We start from the raw sequence: 21,608 nt of genomic DNA on the forward strand, positions 1-21,608 counted from the left end.
CTCAGCTTCTCATACAAGAAAGCTTGTTTCCTTATTAATCTGTTAATTTGCATCTGCAAAGGACATTTACAAATTCTTGGTTCGAAAACATTGCTGTATTAATGCTGGGCATTATAAATAATTTATCACCTGTGATAGCAACTCTTAGGTCTAGGTAATAGATCTTTCTGACACTGTGTTATTCTTCCAACCCTCATATAATTTTGATAAAAATAATTATTATGAAAGCTCCCCTGGCCCCACACTATTAGAAAAGGCTGACAGATTACTATGGAGAAGCTATAACGACCACTAACCACTCTCTAAGCTCATAGTCATAGATTCACACCATTTCCACTGTGGGATAGTACGTGGTGGAAAGAATTCAGATGCGCACAAATCACTCTTTCCTTTTCAGTAACAAGTGCACAACAGGCCTCCAACCCTAGCTTTAGGTATTGGGACAAACTAGATAGATTGAGTATAATAAAGCTGGCATGATTATTGAGCATGCACAACACAAAAATGATTTAAGAACACTAAAGACCATATAATTAAAACTTGCCATTTTGTGTGGTATTTAAGTCTCTTCCTCAGGCTGTGGCTGTGAGTTCACAGTTCTTAGACATCCCATTTCAGGAAGCTTTCTCCCTACCAAGAGCTTCAGTATTTAATTATCTTGTTTGTGTTTTGTTGATTTGTTGTATTCTCTATTTAAATCCAAGAAGGATTTGTGGGAACAGGACACAAAACATATATAGGAGGAAATCAGAATAATGAGCACATTGGATTATGTCATAAGGCTGAAGCCAGGACAGAGGCCACACATATTATGGGATTCTGTCTGGCCGTTAATGGGATTCTGTCTGGCCGTTAATGGGAGACTCTGCATCGAGCCATAAGCTTCCCGGTCATCCAAGCAAAAAGATAAATTTGACCACTTAGAATATTCCCAATTTTTGAGAAAGATAAAACCATAGCAGGTCCTTGATAGAAGCATTGAAATCTGAAAGAAATGTTTCTGTTGGTCTTTAAAAAGACAATGACACTGGGTGATATCATGGACAATGTCCTCAATCATACAGGTAATAATTTCTTTTGATTATTTTTGTCTAGTTCGTTTTGTGTGACTGTTGAGTAGGTCACTCTAAGTGTTCATGACTGTTAACCTTTTACACAGACTGACTTTCTCAGCTCAGTTGCTGATTAAGGGTAGATTTTCAAGCTAGAGTACACTTATCAAATACAGAGTGTGTATCATTTCAGACTGTAGGAAGTGCACAGACCCCATAGAACATAATTCAGTCTCCTGTTTCTGTAGTTTTCTTTTGGAGTGGCTATTGATTCCCTCTAAAGAGGCCTGCAATTTGGATAAGGTATTACCAAGTAGGCACTTGTCTCTGGGTTAAGACCCCTCCCCTGCTCACTCTCTGTCTCTCTCTCTCAAAAAATAAATACACATTAAAAAAAATTTTTTAAAGAAAGCTTTTAGGAAGATTAGCTAAGTTCTGATTTTAGTACCTAAATCTTCTCAGATTTAGTTTTTCTATAAAAATATCTAAAATTTCAGTATCCTTAGCCTATGGTAATTGGTAAATGCGTAAACTTTCATCATCCAGAAACCTGGTAATTCAAATAATTGAGTGACTAGATAGTGCTAACTATGATGACTAGAACATGAAAATTACTGATTTCTGCTAAGTGTTGTATAGATAAGGCCTAGGCCAGCTTATGCTACAGTAACAACAAATCCCCAAATCTCCGTGACTTAAAACAACGAAGATTTCTTTCTTGTGCCCACTGCATAGTCATTACGGGTCAGCCAAGGCTCTGTGCTGTATTGCCATGCTTGAAGTTCACTCCTGTTGAAGCAGTGTGTAGCAGAGGGAGAACGGAGTGAAGCGTCCACTGGTTCCTAGATCTTCACCTGGATGCGATTACAGTATTGGCCAAAGAAGGTCATGTAGCCACTCACGCCCGACCTCATGCAGGCAGGGATGTGAATCTTACCTGCTTGAGAGGAGAGGAGCCAGAGAACTTGTGAGCACCTCCAAAGACTGCATTAAATATCACTGGTGCTTAAAATAAATCTTTTTATATTCTAACTAGTCATTTCACTCAGGCATTGTGTTGTTGTGACTACTGGTCTCCCTTCTTTTTATCAGTTTCATGGAAATACATCAAAGTACAGATCTGATCATGTCAGCCCCCTGCTTAAACTAGCAGCCATTATTGCCCCACTGGGTGGATTGTAAATTCCTCAACGGCAGCTTGTTGGGAGCCTTTTTGAACTCATAAGTTGAGAATACTCCTTGTGAGGTTAAGGCAAGTCTGCATGGTCTCTTGCCGTCAGACGGCAACCGATATCCCCACCCCCACCCCCCACTCAGTTATTTCTACTTCAGCACTGACCCCCAAGGTACCTTGTTAATTGATATTGGAAGTAACTGTCCCCTTATTCTGGCCCTGGTATGATGATTGCACCCTGTGAAAGAAATTATTGTAGGAACCTCTCCCTTTGTGATTATGGGAACAGACCTGTCTCTGGCAGGTCCTGTTCTCCTCCATACTTCCCTTGTTCTACTACTTTTGTTTTTCTTTCCCAGGTAGCAGTGTCCTTTCTAGATGGACTGCATAATTTTGTCAGTAATCGTAGCTTCCTTTTCTTATAAGTATCGGTCTGATCTTTGGAGCCACGTTAATTGTCCTTTGTCTCTTTCCAGTCTTTTAAAAGTATATAATAAAAAAAAGGGGAGATGCTGGGAGCCATACTGGCCTCGCTGGATGACAGTCACAGCCAGGAAATGGCAGTGTTTGCACAGCTCCTGCCATGAGAAACGAAAATTGGTATCTCCTTCTGCTACTACGGGCTCATGTTGGAAATAAGCCTGCTGGTATTGACCAGGCCTCACAGTATTCCAAATCAGACCAATATTCCCCACAGAGATTCCTCATAAGGAAAAGCATATCCCTGCCTTTTCAAAAGAGACCTCAGATGAAAGCTCTGTGGATGATTGTCAAAAGGCTCTTCCAATGGGCACTGCAGATCCAAGACTTAGATAATAAAGGGGGCTAAGAACACAAGAGTTACAATTGAGTCTGGCCCTGAGACAAAGAGCCTAATTTAGAGTTAAGGACAGATATCACCCCCACCCAGTTGTTTCTGCTTGGAGCACCCCCCCCCAAGGCATTTGTGATCAGTATTTGGAGTGACTTATTCTCACCTTGAAAATGCTGTTTCCACCCTGTGAAGGAACCTAATGAGCCTATTGAGGAACTTTTTCTTTTGTGATTATGGGAGCAAACACTGTGTTTCCTGAAAGACCTGTTTTTCTTGATACTTCGCCTTAAACAAACAAGCTGTTGACCCCTGCCCACAAAGAAGTAACTTCACCCTTTTTATGCTAAAAACATTGTCTGCTTTGCTTAAGATACCTTCCTTCCCCATAGGATAAGCATCTAAATCACCTACCTCAATCGCTATTGATAAAGGTTATGCAGGAGTCTTCTACAAATCTATGTTCCAGGAAATTCTTACATACCAAAGAAGTTTGTCATCAGAAATCATTGTCTAAGGCAAATGCCACTTCTGTGCCATCCCCCCAACACTTAATTATAAAATAAAGTTGAGCCCCAGTCAGAGCAGAGATGCCTGCCCGGTGATCAGAAAGAATCTCGGGGCTCTCTAACTTCTCTCTCTTGCCGCCACCGTCCACCCTTCAGGGACCCCTGGACCTGCTGGAGCCGGCCTCCGACAGCAGCTCAACTGTATGTAGTCAAATGAGCATGAGAGGTAGGGTCTGATGTTTGTGGGGCTGAGCCCTGGCTTTGTGTGCTTTCAGGCATGTCCCTTTAACACTTTGAGTCAAGGGTTATCTCACCAATGTATGTAACAATGATAACACACACTTAAAAGAATTGTCATAATGATCAAATGAAGCAACATCCATGGAAAATGCTTCAGATTTTGCATATTGATGGACAGATAGAACTTCTCCACACCTACTCCCCTCTGGCCTCTGCCCCTACTCTGAGGTCTGAATGGCTTCTTGCTCTCTAATCATTGCACACGCTGTCAGACACCATGACTTTGTTCATACTGTTGCCATTTCCTAGAATTACCCACTCCTCAAATGAGCAAAACTCCAGCAATTTATTTATTTTTAAATTAATAGACTTCATTTTTTTTTTAATATTTTTTATTTATTTCTAGGAGAGAGAGAGAGAGAGACAGCGTGAGCAGGGGAGGGTCAGAGAGACAGGGAGTCACAGACTGAAACAGGCTCCAGGCTCTGAGCTGGCAGTCAGCACAGAGCCCGACGCGGGGCTCGAACCCACGAACCGCGAGATCATGACCTAAGTGAAAGTCGGACGCTTAACCGACTAAGCCACCCAGACGCCCCAATAGACTTCATTTTTTACAGCAGTTTTAGGTTTACAGAAAATTGAGCAGATAGTACAGAGACCTCACATGGTTGCTCTCCTCCACTCAATTTCCCCTCTTCCTGACATTTTGTGTTAGTATGATACAGTTGTTACAAACAACAAATCAATATTGGTACATTATTACTAGCTGAAGTTCAGAGTTTGCATTGTTTACATTAGGGTTCACTGTTGGTATTGTATAGCCTCTGGGTTTTGACAATGCATTGTGTCCTGTGTCCACCATTTAGGTATCATGCAGAGTAGGTTCACTGTCTTAAAAATCCCCTGTACTCCACTTATTTATCTTTTTTTGTTGTTGTTGTTTTTCTGTAGCTTTGCCTTTTACAGAATGTCAGTAGTTGGGATCATACAGTATGCAGCCTTTTCGGACTGGCTTCTTTCATTAAGCAATGTATATTTAAGGGTTCCAGTGTTATCTCTTTGTGGCTCCATCATTTCTTTTCAGCACAGAATAATACTCCATTGTAAGGGTTTATGCAGTTACGAATGGAGGACATCTTGATTGCTCCCAGTTTATAGTAATTATAAATTCATATGCAGGCTTTTGTGAGGACATAAGTTTTTATTTCATTAGGGTAAGTACATGGGAGCATGATTGCTGGATAATATGGTAAGAATGTGTTTAGTTTTGTAGGAGACTGCCCAACTGTCTTCCAAAGTGGCTGTCCCATTTTGCATTCTACGAGCAATGAAATGAGAGTTCCTGTTCCTCCACATCCTCGCCAGCATTTGGTATTGTCAGTTTTTTGGAGTTTAGTTGTTCTAATAGGTGTGTAGTGCTATCTCATTGTTTTAAATTTTAATTCTCTGGTGACGTATGATGTGAAGCATCTTTTCCTATACTTATTTACCATCTTGGTATCTTCTTTGGTGAGGGTGTCTATTCAGATCTTTTGGGTTGTTTGGGGTTTTTTTTAATTGTTAAACTTTTAAGGTTTTGTTTGTTTGTTTGTATAATTTGAATACAACCCTTTTTTTTTTTTTTAAATTTTTTTTTAGTGTTTTATTTATTTCTAGGAGAGAGAGAGAGAGAGACAGCGTGAGCAGGGAGGGTCAGAGAGAGAGGGAGTCACAGACTGAAACAGGCTCCAGGCTCTGAGCTGGCAGTCAGCACAGAGCCCGACGCGGGGCCCGAACCCACGAACCGCGAGATCATGACCTAAGCGAAAGTCGGACGCTTAACCGACTAAGCCACCCAGGCGCCCCTGAATACAACCCTTTTAGCAGATATGTGTGTTGCAAATGTTTTCTCACAGCCTGTGGCTGGTCTTTTCATTTCCTTGACAGTATCTTTTGCAGAGCCCAGTTTTTCCTTTTTTAAGCTTATTTATTTATTTTGAGAGATACACACCATGAGTAGGGGAGGACGCGGGGGCAGGGTGAAGAGAGAGAGAATCCCAAGCATGTTCCACACTGTCAGTGCAGAGCTCAATGCAGGTTTGACCTAACGTAACCACTAGATCGTGACCAGAGCAGAAACCGAGAGTCAGACGCTTAACCAACTGAGCCACCCAGGCTCCCCCATAGAACAGTTTTTAATTTAAAAAGAGGACAGTTTTTAATTTAAATAAAGTTCAGCTTATCAGTTTTTTTTCCCAATGGGTCATGCCTTTGGTCTTATATCTGAAAACTCAACTGCCAAACTGCAGGTCCCCTAGATTTTCTTTCATGTTCTCTTCTAGGAGTTTTATAGTTCTGCATTTTACATTTCATTCTACAATCCATTTCGAGTCAACTTGTGTGAATGATCTAAGGTCTGAGTCTAGTTGGACTTTTTTGCATGTGCATGTCCAGTTGCTTCAGCACCCTTTGTCGAAAAGACTATCCTTTATCCATTGAATTACCTTTGCTCCTTTGTCAAAAATTAACTATGTTTATGTAAGCCTAGACACATTTCATGAATGAACAAGCAAGTGAACAAATCAACCAACAGACCCTAAACACTCCAATGTCTGTGTCAGCTTTGACCACTTGAAGTAAAGTGCTTTTAGCAACATTAGGTGTGGATGTGCCAGTGATTCTAGAATCCCCCTGGGTAAAAGGCAAATTTTCTCATGCCTATATATGTAGAAGAATAATATGAGAAATGTGCTTTAGTATATGAAGATGATTACACATCTTACCATCAGTGGGGCAAGCTTCTTTCTGGTGTTATTTTTTTAGTTCTGGTGACATAATTTCATGTTCTATTTTCTGGTCATTTTTTAAAAATGTTTTATTATTTATTATTATTTATTATTTATTTTCAAGAGAGAGAGACAGAACGTGAGTGGGGGGGGGAGGGTGCAGAGAGAGAGGGAGACACAGAATCTGAAGCAAGTTCCAGGCTCCATGCTGTCAGTACAGAGCCTGACGTGGGGCTCGAACCCACAAACCATGAGATCATGACCTGAGCCGAAGTCGGACACTCAACTGACTGAGCCATCCAAGCACCCCTATTTTCTGGTCATTTTAAACCAAGTCTTTAATACTCAGCACAGCCCTGTTTTAAGAGTCCTATTTTACAGATGAGGAAACTGGAGCTCAGAGATGTCACATAACTTGTGCAGCATCACACAGTTTGTCATTGAACCTGCGTGTGCCTGATGAGAGTCTGTCCCTATTATTCTACATCACTCTCCCTCTTGAGTTGTAGTAGGTTAGCCTCGGACCTTTCAGGCAGGGAATACAGGCTGCATGTGGATTTAGACAGTAAAGGAGGAAAAACCACATTTCTGGTACTAGCTGGTGTCTTTTCCCTTTTCTCCTTTTTTTTTTTTTAAATGTTTGCTTATTTTGGAGAGATAAAAGAGAGAGCGCGCATAAGAGTGAGCAGGAGAGGGGCAGAGAGAGAGGGAGACAGAGGATCCAAAGAAGGCTCTGCACTGACAGCAGAGAGCCTGGTGCAGGGCTTGAACTCACCCTGAGATCATGACCTGAGCCCAAGTCAGTCACTTAACTGATTGAGCCACCCAGGTGTCCCTATATTTTTCCCTTTAAAAATCTCCCCACAAAATATAACCTATATGAAAAATAGACAGTATGAGGTGGGAAGGAATTGCGACATGTGAAGGAAAACAAGTATAGGCTTTAAAGTTATCTTTAATGGAAAATAAAGTAAAATAAAATAAGCTTTAATGGTCGTGTTATAATGTGGTTATAGTTTGGGTAGTTTAAACTTTCTCTATTTTGTGTCTCAAGCTAAAAGTTTAAAGGTGGTTTGAAAATGTATGAGCAGATTTCCTTCTTTAATCTCATGGAGCTGACTGGTCAGATGCTGTTCTTCTGCAAATATTCAGGTCACAGAGCAAAGGGTGATGACTCCTGTGTGCTCCGTCTACAGCTGGATATCATGCTTTGGCAAGAACATGAGTAATTTATATCCTGTAGAAAGAGAAAAGTATTGTCTTATCCCAACCAGATAGTTTGTTAGCATAACTGTTTGTGTGCATTTTAGTATTCAAATACAGATGTTCCACAATGTTTCCTCTGTGGGAAGCAGCCACTGGTATTTTAGCAAAAAAATCTCAAAGAGATTAATCTACAAAGGCAGCGCGAATCTCAGTGGCAAATGTAGCATCTGCTTGAGGTGGGGCCTGTGATTCCCCATAGAGGGTGGGTCTTCAGATTCTCATTAACAGCCCGAAACCATGTTTCAGATCTAAGCTTATTCTACAGGAACAGGAACAAAGACAAGTGATTAATTTGTAATTCACTTAGCTGATAAATATCATCCCGTGTTATTTGCCCAAGAGCTGTAAAACACTGGACTTTATTTCCTGTGGCAACTGATAGGAAAAGAGTTGTTTGGTCATAATGACTGATGTTTTCAGTTGCCGTTACTAGCTTCTGCTGGGTGACCAAGCTTCGCCCAGCCGGCTCACAGTCATAAACCATCCATTCACACCTTAGTGATGCACTCACGGAAAACTTTATGGTTTCTGCAGGACACTCACACTCACTGCTTCCTCTGATCCCATCCTTGCCTTGGGAAGTATGTGCACTGTCCTTATCAATACAATTTACATATAAAAGGAAACATGGGTGAAGAAGGGAAGTGACTTCTCAGGGTTACACAGCCAGGGCTTCTGACTTTAAATCCTGTTCCATCCTCATATTGCATCAAGACTGCCTCTCACATTTCAGAGGCTATGATGTGTGCTCCATAAATTATATTATCCTTTCTAGAGGTGCTGGCTTCCGGGACATCTGCCAGGAAGAGCCGCAGCATGACAGCACTGCCTGGTAACTGGAGGGTGCCCGGCAAGAGCGATACAGCCATCCTTCCCTCGCTTTCCCACACCCCAGAGGGGAAATGCCCCGATACTCCCTTTCCTTATGTTCAGAGAACTTCAGCCATTGAGCTCCTGTGTCTCCATGGCATTTAGAGAAATGAAAAACCAAAGCAGGAGATCCCGGGGCTGTCATTTGCCATAAGCTGGAAGTTCCTAAGAACAGAGACGCCTGGGGTGTTGTGCCTGCCCCAGGCCTTATAAAATCCATCCCCTGCAGTGTTCGAGGGCTCATTGCCTCCAACCACATCTACGATTTGGAATTATCTAGTGAATAATTTATGGTTTTTACATTTGATGGAGGCTTGTGGCTGAGTTTGAAAACTCTTAATTCCTGGTGCACTGCTGGGATCTAGAAATGTCTGGAAAACTGAGGCTAAGAGAAGTTGAGTTCCTAAAGGTCCCAGAGCTAGTAAAGGGCAGTACAGTTTTGAATCAAATGTGTCTGGGTTTTTTTTTTTTTTAAGTTTATTTATTTTGAGAGAGAGAGAGTGCAAGAGAGGGTGGGCCAGAGACAGAAGGAGAGAGAGAATCCCAAGCAGGCTCCACATTGCCAGTGCAGAGCCCGTCACAAGGCTTGATCCCATGAACCATGAGATCATGACCTCAGCCGAAACCAAAAGTTGGGTGCTTCAGCAGCAAAGGCACCCAGACACCCCCAAGTGTGTCTGATTCTAAGTTATACTAGCTCCTTAGTGAAGACTCTGTGTGCGGCAAAGATTTCCAGGTGGGAGGGTTAGTGGACTGTGTCCTGCTCCTTAACCAGGCTTGGGTGGAGAACCCCAGGGAGTGAGGTGGGAGGGCCAGTGACAGAAGAAGAGCAAGGAGGCTCTGAGGCCCTGGGCCTGCAGCAAAGGAGGAAAAGGAGCTCGTTGGGTGGGGCGAAGGGAGTTGCAGGCAGCAGAAAGTCCTGTGTGCTGTGTGCTGATGTGCAGTTCTAACCTCTGGCCCCAAAGAGCTTCCTTTTTTTTTTTTTTAATAGTTTATTGTCAAATTAGTTTCCACATAACACTCAGTGCTCATCCCCACAAGTGTCCTCCTCCATGCCCAGCCCCACCTCCCCCCACATCCATCAGTCCTCAGTTTTTGTCAGCATTCAAGAGTCTCTCATGGTTTGCTTCTCTCCCTTTCCCCCACCATTTCTGCCCTTCTTCTCCCCCTTGTTCCTCCGTCAAGTTCCTCCTAATCCTCCTATACGTGCAAACATATGATATTTGTCCTTCTCTGCCTGACTTATTTCGCTCAGCATAACACCCTCAAGGTCCATCCATGTTGCTACACATGGCCAGATTTCATTGTTTCTCATTGCCATGTAGTATTCCATGGTATAGATAAACCACATCTTCTTGATCCATTCATCTGGTGATGGACACTTAGGCTCCCAAAGAGCTTCCTGAAGTGGGAACCTGAGACCAGGACAGGTCCAAGTAGGGTGCTCTTTGGTGGCATCATTGCTGCTTCTGCTAGAATCACACTACTGTGGAATTGTGACTTTTTCTGGAATCATGTTTGCTCTGCTCTACTCAGAAAAAAGCCAAAAAAAGTGAATCTCCAAGTATTTATTTCCCCTCTGTTTTTCTATATCTCTTTGTTGAAACATCTGTGAAATGATAAAAGCAACTTAAAATGATATGGAACCCTTTGCAAATACACAATTTGCAAACATCATAAAGATGGTCAGTGTTTCAGTTATTTTGATCAAGAACTGCTATTTCAAAGCCAAAGAAATAGAGTAGCAAATCACTCACTTCTATAAAATATTAATAAAAGTGTTCTGAAGTGCACGAACACATCTCATAAAGAAATACCCTTGCTCCAGGTGGGACAGCCTTGCCTCATTGTTATTCTCCAGGCTTGAGGCCCTAGTGGAAATCATTTGCCTACCTGTGACCAAGCACACCCTTTGTTCTGCCGGGATCACATCTTCCTGTCCGGGATGAGGGCTTATCACGAAGAAAGGAGGACACATGGCTTTAGCTGTAGGCACAGTAAGAAGGAAGGGAAGGCTAGGCAAGTCTCCAACTGGTAGAATCAAAAAGGTGGGTGGGTGATGGGTTAAATAAGGAGGGCGGGATTAAGGAGGGCACTTGTGATGAGCATACAACTGGGTGTTATATGGAAGTGTCAAGTCACTAACTTCTACACCCAAAACTAATAGTACACTTTATGTTTATTAACTGGAATTTAACTAAAAAATTGTTAACAAGTTAAAAAAATAAAACAAAAAACAAAAGGTTAAAAAAAAAAAGCCCAGTATAACTTCTCTTTTATGTGTCTGCAAAGGAGTTAGACACAGAAGACTAGAATCCAAGACTATATGCACTTGGGGAAGATTCCAGAACCCGTGTAACTCTTTTGTTGTTTTTGTTGCCCCTATTGGGTTCACTCTTCCACACACAGGCCTTTTCTGAAAACCTTTAAGACAAAAAGGGCTCATGTACTTACTTTTCGTCACATGAGAACCACAGGCGAGGCCAGCATTGTGAGGGAACGAGGAAGAGAGCATCTTTGTGTACAGAGGCCGGAGTCAGGAGAGCCTCCAGGCATGAGAAGCAAAACTGGAGGAGCCAGTGTGGGCCTGAAAAATGGTAGTGAGGCCCAGGGGGACACCCCCCTCCCCACCACCAATTAAAGGCATAGGTTGGAACCACCCATTGTTTTTCTCTGGGGTTTGGCCAAATCTAAGCCCTCCATGGTAATCAGAACTGATGAGTCACATTGAGGGAGCAAAGATGAGAGAACAGGACCCTCCAGTGGGTCCTGTCACAAAATGATCAATCATCATCCTAAACACCTCCCTGACCACCAATCTATCGATTTGCTTTGGGAGAAAACACTAGAGAAATGCCCAGGAGCGCCAAGACCCAAGCATGGATTTTTCATGAGTTTCCTGTGCTATGTTACATGTCGTAATTAATTGTGGTTTTCCTCAACATTTTCTTATGGTACAGAGGTTAATGGCTATTAACAGAGCTATAGCAGAATACTAGAAATGTCAATAAGTCTTTAAAAATGAAGGTTATGCATAACGCAGCCTGTTTCTATGAGATTAGGTGTTAAAAGCTACAGATTAGGGGCTCCTGGGTGGCTCAGTTGGTTGAGCATCCGACTTCAGCTCAGGTCACGATCTCACGGTTTGTGAGTTTGTACTGACAAACAGCTCAGAGCCTGGAGCCTGCTTCAGATTCTTTATCTCTCTCTCTCCGCCCCTCCCCTGCTCATGCTCTGCCTCTCTCTGTCTCTCAAAAAAAAAAAAAAAAAAGTTAAAAAACAAATTTAAAAAAAAGTTACTGATTAAATTATAGTTGTTTTTTTATTAGGAACTTGCTGTTTGGATGAGCTCTTTTTCATTTCTGCACAGGTGTGCAGCCCACTGATAAAAACACCATTAGGAGTTGAGTTGGATGGTCACAGACAAACCCTGAACATTTGATCTGCTAAAACAAGCCAGAGCCACTTTCTGATGTGCCTTTCATTTCTCTGCCTTATCCTTTCTCCCTCCAGGCAGCTTCCTCAGCCCTGAGCAGCCTGGGCCACGTGTACACAGCCATTGGTGACTACCCCAATGCACTGGCCAGTCACAAGCAGTGTGTTCTTCTTGCCAAGCAATCCAAAGATGAGCTTTCGGAGGCCCGAGAACTCGGCAACATGGGAGCCGTGTATATTGCCATGGGTGACTTCGAGAATGCTGTGCAGTGCCACGAGCAGCATCTGAAGATAGCCAAGGACCTGGGGAACAAGCGAGAGGAGGCCCGGGCCTACAGCAACCTGGGCAGCGCCTATCACTACAGGAGGAACTTTGACAAGGCCATGTCTTACCACAACTACGTGCTGGAGCTGGCACAGGAGCTGGCGGAGAAGGCCATCGAGATGCGGGCCTATGCTGGCCTGGGCCATGCCGCCAGGTGCATGCAGGATTTGGAGAGAGCTAAACAGTACCACGAGCAGCAGCTGGGCATTGCTGAGGATCTCAAGGACCGCGCTGCAGAGGGGCGAGCGTCCTCCAATCTGGGTAAGGACAGGATTGCTTGCAGGACTTCAGGGTCAGTGCCATGGGGCTGGAAATAGCTGAGGTAGCTCACTGTCCCTTACAGGAATCTGTATGTTTATATGCAAAGGACTCTCCGCATTGTGTGTGCTGTGTATTTCCTTTAGACATATTTCCTTGGAGTCTGCCTGCTCTAAGTCACACAATCCTTCTTGCCACCGCAGTGCTGCAAGGATTAGAATGCTGAATACTGGAAAAGCAAAACACCCCAACCTTGTAATCTGTTTAGAGAGAAGAGCAACCAGATTTATCTAATTAGAGAGAAAGGGAATGAAATCAGGATGTAAAAGCCATGTTTGGTGTAAATGAAAGAGAAGCTGCTAGAAAGTCATCAATGGAAGGGAATTTGGAAGAATTTTGTTTAAAGGGATTTCTTTACTTGATGACTTTAATTTTTAATTTAAAAATGCCACAGGAAACGTATTTTTTCCTCAAAAGTAGGTGTATTCAGAAATGCCATTGCTAGTTTTAGTATAAATGCAAAACTATTTTTGAAAGATCTATTTAAATAAGTTAGATTTGCAGTCGCTGTTTGATAATACTTGGTTATAATTAAGACATAAATTTGGTGGAATTTATATGTCCTGGTGAGAAACAATAAGTATTGGTAACTGGCTGCTTTTAGAAGATACTGTTATCTTGTTTCTACTCAAACAGATGTCAGTACACAATGAGTGGAACAGATGTGTTTGCAAGGATGAGCTGAACTCATTCCTGAGTCCCATTTCTCGTTCTGTGTCCGCATGGACTCAGCGGGGAGAGGACAGGGAGCGGACCTTATTGCTGTTAGTGTATGCTTATCAGGTGTAGAAGCAGCAGAATGTAAGACTCGGCCCCCTTTTCTTAGGACCCACAAAACCAAGGTGCCCCCTTGTCTATTTATATAATTTTAGTACTCCTCCTTCGCCTCTACCTCAGCTTATTGCAACCATATGTCTCATGAATATAGTTGTTAGAAAATGTCTGGCAGATTCCCCAGAGATTGCTCTGGAGATCGAGATCCGAATGAGAATCTAGAGAGTCTGATGAGAACTGTAGAAATAAGCTCTTGGCATTATATATTCATTCAATAGATTACACGTATTTGTTGAATCATTATGTGCTGAATCCTGGAATAGTTGCCCTAAGGGATAGAGATATTAAATAACAAACTTCGCCTTCAAAGAGTGTACAATTTAGTTGGGAAAATAAATAGGACAAATACATAGGACAACAGTGGCTTCTCTACAAGGCAGTATTAGTGATGTGGCCTTGCCATGAAATTCCAAGAAGGAAGACCCACGAGGGCTGGGAATAGCCTGGGAGCTTCTTGGAGGAGATTAGACCCATTTAGACCTTGAAGAATAGGTGAGATTTGGCCAGGAACGAGACGGCACTGATGGAGAGGGATATGTGAAAGAATGGATCGGCATATCTGAAGGACGGTGGCAGAATGCCCTTCAGGAATGCTCTGGAGGATGGCAGATTAGTATGAAAACTGGGCAAGAGATAGGCCGGCAGAAACTCCTGAAGGTTTTGAAATGTAGGAATTGAAGGAAGGCAAGTCACTGGCACATAGATTGGATAGATTGGAGGGCTCAGGACCCGGAGTTCAGAAGGCTGTGTGTTTTGACCATTCAGATTTTCTTTATCATCTTGTGTCAGTTTTGATAAGTTGTGTTTTCCAGAGACTCTACTCATTTCATCTAAGTGTTGAATTGAGTGACATGAAGTTGTTTATAATATTTTCTTATTTTCCTTTTAGTGCTTATAGGCTATCTAGTGAGGTGCCCTCTTTCCATTTTGTTATTGGTAGTTTGTGTTTTGCACCTGCAAACCACCTTACCCCTCTCCTTTTCTGGATCATTCTACTTAGAGATTTGTCAATCTTCTTGATCTTTTTAAAGAACTGATTTTTGCTTTTGTTATTTTTTTTATTGCTTGTCTCTTTTCTATTTCACTTATTTCTGGTCTCCTTTTTATCATTTTCTTCTTACTACTTACTTGGCTAGCTTCTCAAAGTCAAACCTCAGGTAATCTTGATCTTTTTTGTTTTGTTTTATTTATTTCTAGGACAGAGAGAGAGAGACAGCGTGAGCAGGGGAGGGTCAGAGAGAGAGGGAGTCACAGACTGAAACAGGTTCCAGGCTCTGAGCTGGCAGTCAGCACAGAGCCCGATTCAGGGCTCGAACCCACAAACCGCGAGACCATGACCTAAGCAAAAGTTGGACGCCCAACCGACTAAGCCACCCAGGCGCCCCGATCTTGATCTTTTTAATACAAGCATTTAAAAATATAAAATTTTCTCTACACACTGCTTTACCTGCATCTAATAAGTTTTGCGGTATTATGTTTTTATCTTCACTGAGCTTAGCATATTTTCTAAGATCATTTGTGATTTCTCTTTACCTCCTAGAAGGGTTACTTAATTTTAAATATTTTGGATTATCTGTTTCTCCATTTGCCTCTGTGAAACATGACTTCATAGACTTTGAAGTTCTGTCATTGGACAAATGTTCATTTATGTGTTTTGTCTTCCTGACAGACTGGCCCTTTTGTCATCATGAAATGTATCTTTTTTTGTCAATGGTCATAGCTTTTCTCTTGAAGTCTACTTTATCTGATACAGATACACGCATTCCTACCTTTGTATACTTAATTTTGGATGGTTTATCTTTTTCCATCCCTTTACTTTCTATTTAATCTGTGTCTTTATATTTAGTTTGTTAACTCCAGATAACATCTAGTTTGATTTTGCTTTTTTATTGATTTTGACAAATAAGGCCTCTTATTCAAAGAATTTCACCCATTTAGCATTAAATGTCGTTACTGATGTTGTATTTAGGTCTGTCATTTTACTGTTGGTTTTCTGTTCTTCCTTTCCTACCATCTGTGGTTAATTTAATCAGATTGGTTTTATATTAACTTGTCTATTTGGTTTTTAGCTCTACTGCTCTGCATTTATTTTAGTGATTGCTCTAGGGTTGCATTATATTATCCTTAAATTTTCACAATCTACTTTGAGCTAATACCATACCACTTCCCTTAAAATATAAGTACCTTACAACTTTATAAACCCATTGATTCCTTACTCCCTGTTCTTTGTGTTAATAGTTGTCACATATAGTTGTGTTATATATATGTCACATATATATTACTACGTCTAAATTCTTTTAAACTTCACTATGCAATGTGGTTTTTTGTTCTGTACAGTTCTATTAAAGAATTAAGAGGAAAAATGTTTTCTGTTTACCCACTTATTTATCATTTACGGTACTTGCAGTCATTCCTAGAGATCTGAGTTTCCATCTGGTATCATTTATCTTCAGTCTAAAGAACTTCATGTAGCATTTCTTATAGTGCAGGTGTGCTAGTGATGAATTCTTTTCATTTTTACTTTAAAATGTCTTTATCACCTTTGTTCTTGAAGGGTATTTTTGGTGGATACAGAATTCTAGGTTGATGGACTTTTTAATAAAGCAGTTTAAAGTAGTCTTTCTATTGTTTTTTGGTAGCTATTATTTTGATGATATGTCAGTAGAATTGAAAGTACATAGAGCACATGCTAATTCCTTCTTGATTGCTTTAAAGATTTTCTCTAACTTCGATTTTTACCAGGTTAGCTGTGATATGCCTAAACGTGGATTTCATTGTATTTTTCCTCCCTCTGGTACTTTGAGCTTTAGAATCTGCAAATACAGACCTTTCCCCAAACTTAGGGAATTTTTACCTATTATTTTTTAAAATGTTTCTTCTTGCCCATTCCCTCTCTCCTTTGTTTATGAGACTCTGCATTACTCTTAAGTCTTTCAATATTGTGCTGTATATTACTGAGGGTCTGTTCACATTTTAAATCTTTTTTTCTCTATTTTCTTCATATTTGAAAATTTCTGTGAATCTGTCTTTAAGTTCACTGACTCCTTATTCTGTCATCTCCAATCTGCGTTTAAACCCATCCACTGATGGCGAGTTTGGGATTCCCCAAGACTACTGTCACTTCAGACATTAACTGTGAGCATGGGCCTCTGAGACCACCGTCAGGTTCAGTAATTCACTACAAAGACTCCCAGAATTCACTGAAAGCTGGTATATCCATGGGTCTGGTTTATTATAATGCAAGGATTCTGATTAAAGTCAGCCAAAGGAAGAAGCACATAGCAGGAGAGGTCTAAGCAGGAAGCTCTCAGTAGTCTTCTCCCAGTGGAGTCACACAGAGAGCCAATGCCTGAAAGCAACAGTATCTGACAATATGCACAGACTGCTATCGATATCGAGAGGCTCACTTGAGTCTTGGTGTCCAGATTTGGATATTGGTCACATAGATATGGTTGACCACCTGCTTAGGCGACTTTCATTTCCAACCCTCCAAGGTTGAGCTGAAGGCCCCCACTGTAAATCACACGATTAGCAATAACTATTTGATCTGTTCAACACCCTCGGGTAAACAAAGACACTCTCAGGCAGGGCAGTCTGAAGGCTGAGATTGCTCTCCAGAGCTGAGGGTAAAGTCCAGACCTCTCTTTGGGCAAGGGTAATTCTTTACTGCATAAGTGAATTTTTTTATCAGACACATACTGTATTTTTAGAATTTCCATTTGTTTCTATTAATAAACATTTCAGTTTTTCTGTTAAGATTTATATGTTTGTTCACGACATCTATTTTTCCTTTACATAGCCAAGCCTAGTTATTACAAAAGTTTTTAAAACTTCATTTGCTAAGTCTATTTGGGTCACCTCAGAGTTTGACCCTATAATTTTTTAAATCCAGTATAGTTAACATACAGGGTTATATTCGTTTCAGGTGTACAATATAGTGATTCAACAATTCTATGCATTACTCCTGCTCATCATGCTGAATATACTCTTAATCCCCTTCACCTGTTTCACCCACCTCCCCACCTGCCTGCCCCCTGGTAACCATCAGTTTGTTCTCTATAGTTAAGAGTCTGTTTTAGAGGTAGACCCTATCAACTCCCTGATGGTAATGTTGTTGTTTTGTAACAGCGTTATTAAGGTGTAATTTGCATACTGTGCAATTTACCCATTTGAAGTGTATAATTCAATGGCTTTTAGTATAGTCACAGAATTGTGCATTGATTGCCTTTTGTTTTGAATGTGAGTCACATTTAATGTTTCTTTGTATATCTGATAATATGGCATTATATCCAATATTGTGAATGTTACTTTATAGAGACTCTGGATTCTGATATATTTCTCTCAACAGTATTTTGTTGTTGTTGATCTTTTACCAGTTAACTTGGCTTAATTCAGGCTCCAAATGCAGTCTTTGTGGTGGGTGACAGCTGAAATCTGTGTTCTGATCTCATAGCTTTAACTGGGCTGCTTAGATTCAGCAATGCACATGTATATTTCAGGAGTTAAGAGATTGGCGTAGAATTTATACTCAGAATTGAAGACTCCCCACTGTGGCTCATTCTTCTAGTTCTTCAAGCCGGTAACACTGTGTTTCTACCTGTGTTGTGGCCTGACCATATGTCACTAATTGGGGCTTTCCCTCTTGCCACCCCCCCACACACAACAAAAAAAGATGCCCCGTGGCGTTTCAAAAATAAGGGATTTAACCAATACCATTCCGTTCTTAGACATTCCTTTCTTCAGAGGGTCAGCTCCAACCTTCCTACAATTCCTCACTGTTTTTGGTTACACAGTGTCTCTTTGTAGATCCCTCCCCCTGCATCCCTCATGCCTCCCCCCACCCTCCCCTCCTACTTTATAGTTGTAAGTGGGCTGGTCTGAAAGGAGCTGCTCCTCCATTACTAGAAATGGAGCTCCTCCTATTAAATTTGGACCCATTAAAGTTTGACTTGCACCTTTGGCCCCTGAAAAAGATCAACAGTGATCTCCTCATGGCTGAGTTGGGAGATCTTTTGACAGTTCTAAATTTCCCTAATCCTATGCAACATTTGTAAGCTCAAACTTTTCCTTGAATTTCTTTCCTCTTCTGGTGTCTGTGAAGCACTGCTGTCCTGATTCTCTTCTTGGCTGCTCTTTCTATTCCTTTTGCATTGACTTTTATTGTCCCTCTTTTTTTTAAAAAAAAAAAAAGCAATTTTAAAAAGTTACAAAAGTGGTATTTACTTCGGTAAAAAAAAAAAAAATCTTATGATACGAAAGTGTATAAAGTAGAAAAAAGTCCCCCTTCTTACACCATTTACCTTCCCTTGTTCCAGTCCTCACAGTTAACCACTGTTAACAGTTTGGTTAGACTCTTCCCAGACCTTTTTATAATGTGCATAAACACATGGCAGTACAATCATAGGTATAAATATGCACGTGTCTACAGACTGTTCCTTTTTTTTCCCAAAACTTCTATCCTAGTATATAGACTTTCCTGCAGTCTGCTTTTTCTCTTCTCCCTTCTCTCTAAGACCTCTCTCTGTGTCATTCAGATAACCTACGTTAGTTTTCACGGTTCCTTCCCATTGGATTGCCATTTGTTCAGTGTGTGAGTTCTTGTGTTTCGTTCCTTGATTTTTCTGTTCTTCTTTGTCTATCTCCCTTTATTATTTTTACTGGCATACCTTCAACTACGGCTTCAGTGTACGTTGTTTCCACATCCATGTGCGCCAGCACTGACCACCTGCCTGGGCACCATTTTCACATTTCTGTAAGCCTAGTGGGTTCTCCATCTGATTTTCATGCTGATCTGTCAGAGGTAGTGAGTCTAGACACGAAATATCTTTGTCCTAAGTTGACTTCTAGCTTTTCTTTTTTTTTTTTTAATTTTTTTTTTAATGTTTTCTTTATTTCTGAGAGAGAGACAGCATGAGCAGGGGAGGGTCAGAGAGAGAGGGAGACACAGAATCTGAAACAGGCTCCAGGCTCTGAGCTGGCTGTCAGCGCAGAGCCCGAGATGGGGCTCGAACCCACGAACTGTGAGATCATGACCTGGGCTGAAGTCGGACACTCAACCAACTGAGCCACCCAGGTGCCCCGACTTCTAGCTTTTCTAAATTTGGTGGTGACTGCCCCATGCTTCTGGCTATCTGTATTAATTTTCTATTGCTGCTGTAACAGCCACAAACTTAGTGGCTTAACACAAGTTTATTGTATCAACAAGGCTGGGCTCTCCTGCAGGCTCTAGGGGATAGTCCGCTTCTATTGGCCGCCTGGACTCCTTGGCTTGTGCCTCTTCCTCCACGTTCAGGGTGCACCACTCCTTTCTGCTCCTGTCGCCACACTGCCCTCTCTTCCGCCCCGACTCCTCTCACATCCCTCTTACAAAGACTGTCGTGATTACATCAGGCCCACCTGCACAATCTAGGACAGTCTGCTCATCTCCAGCCCCTTAATTTAATCACGCCCACAAAGTCCCTTTTGCCATGTGAAGTAACATTGACAGGTGCCAGGGATTAGGAACATATTGTGGGGTGGGGGCAGGTGGCATTATTCAGCCTGTTGTACCATTCTGACTTAGAAATCTAAAATCATCATTGATTTCTTCCCTTTTTCCCTCAGTTGATTGACAGTCTAACAGTTGTCAGTAAATATTCTTATAAGGGCTCTTTTCTTTCTTTGCCCCTTGCTGGTTGCCCAGGCGGCTGCATGAACCTCCTAGTTGGGTTTTCCATTGCACTGGGCCCTCCCTTCCATATTTCCTCCATCCCACACGACAGCATGAGACTGATCCTCCCAAAGCTGCTCTGCAGGTAGTAGTCGCTACACACTGCACACCCATTATGACCAGAGTCCTTACCTGAAAATGGGGTTTGTCGTGATTCCTCTTATTTAATTCCACTACTCCTCTGTACATCCTATTTACTTTTCCAGAAATTGGGCTTTTCCATCTCCCCTAATCTCACCGCATTGGCTGTGCTCTTGTCCTTTACTATATTTCCTCAAGCTGTTTCTTGCACTTAGACCTTTTGCTTTTCCCTATCTTGCTTGTCTGACGTTAACCCATCTTTTTAGGATCATTCTAAATACTGTTCACTACTTGAAGCCTCTCTTGACAACAAGGTATGCCTTTCATCTGAGCCCTAGGAACACTTTCAAAATCTCTCTTTATTTATATTCCATCATAAATTTTGGTTATTTGTATACGTATATAGTTACCTCTACTGGATTAGAACTCATTGGAAGCATGAACAGCATTCTATCTACAGTCTCTGTATCACTGAGCATAACCCCTTACCACGTAGTGGATACCCTATAAATAATTATATGGTTAGATTGAATGAGTGAAAGCTTTCCCCAGATGTTGTGCCCAGATGATTGGAAGAAGAGTGGTGCTTTTTAAAAGAAACAGGAGGGCTGAGAGGAAGAACTAGTTTGGGGAAGCATGTGATGTTTGGTTTTGTACATGTCCAATATGTGTCTCTCACTTAATGTAACATGATTAAATACTACTGGAAACAGGTATTGAGTATCATCTCAATGATATTAGAAAATAAGGACAGAAAGCCAGCCACTGAGACTGAGTTAGGATCACGGAGGGTAGAGGGCATCTGGGTAGAGATTAGGGAGAAGAGAGCTTCAGGAGGGGGGGGGGGGGTGGCGGCATATCACTTTGATACCACAGAAGCCAAGGACAATGAGATTTGAGCCACTTAGAAGGTTTTCTGAAATAGAAGCTTCCTGTGCACATCTGAGGGGGAAGTGGCTAGAACTTGTGGAAATGGAGAGGAGAAGGTAGAGAAGACAGGAAATCTTTGTTCTTGGTGTTCAGCATGTACTTTTATTATCCACCTTTATTTTGTTTTGAAATAAAAGAAATAGAAATGATTGAGACTTCAAATTTCTTATGAACAACAATGAATAGCCTAGCTGTTTTCTAAGCATGTGTCTTGTGAAAATAATGTTAATGTGTATTTTGGCTTAGAAAATGTCCATCTCTTCTTTTCTACCCAAAACAACTATAGTTG

At 41.5% G+C, this 21,608-nt stretch overlaps 1 protein-coding gene across 1 annotated transcript in view; it reads left to right on the plus strand.

Moving 5' to 3' along the window:
• The window catches only part of TTC28 (tetratricopeptide repeat domain 28), a gene marked incomplete at its 3' end in the record, with an annotated part of 610,006 nt that overhangs the window by 424,857 nt on the left and 163,541 nt on the right, over window positions 1-21,608 (plus strand). The window contains 1 exon segment of the mRNA XM_077761493.1: window positions 12,201-12,708. Coding sequence (XP_077617619.1) covers window positions 12,201-12,708 — 508 coding nt within the window.

Source organism: Crocuta crocuta, unplaced genomic scaffold (assembly GCF_008692635.1).
Source record: "Crocuta crocuta isolate KB4526 unplaced genomic scaffold, BGI_CrCroc_1.0 scaffold348, whole genome shotgun sequence".
Lineage (NCBI taxonomy): Eukaryota > Metazoa > Chordata > Mammalia > Carnivora > Hyaenidae > Crocuta > Crocuta crocuta.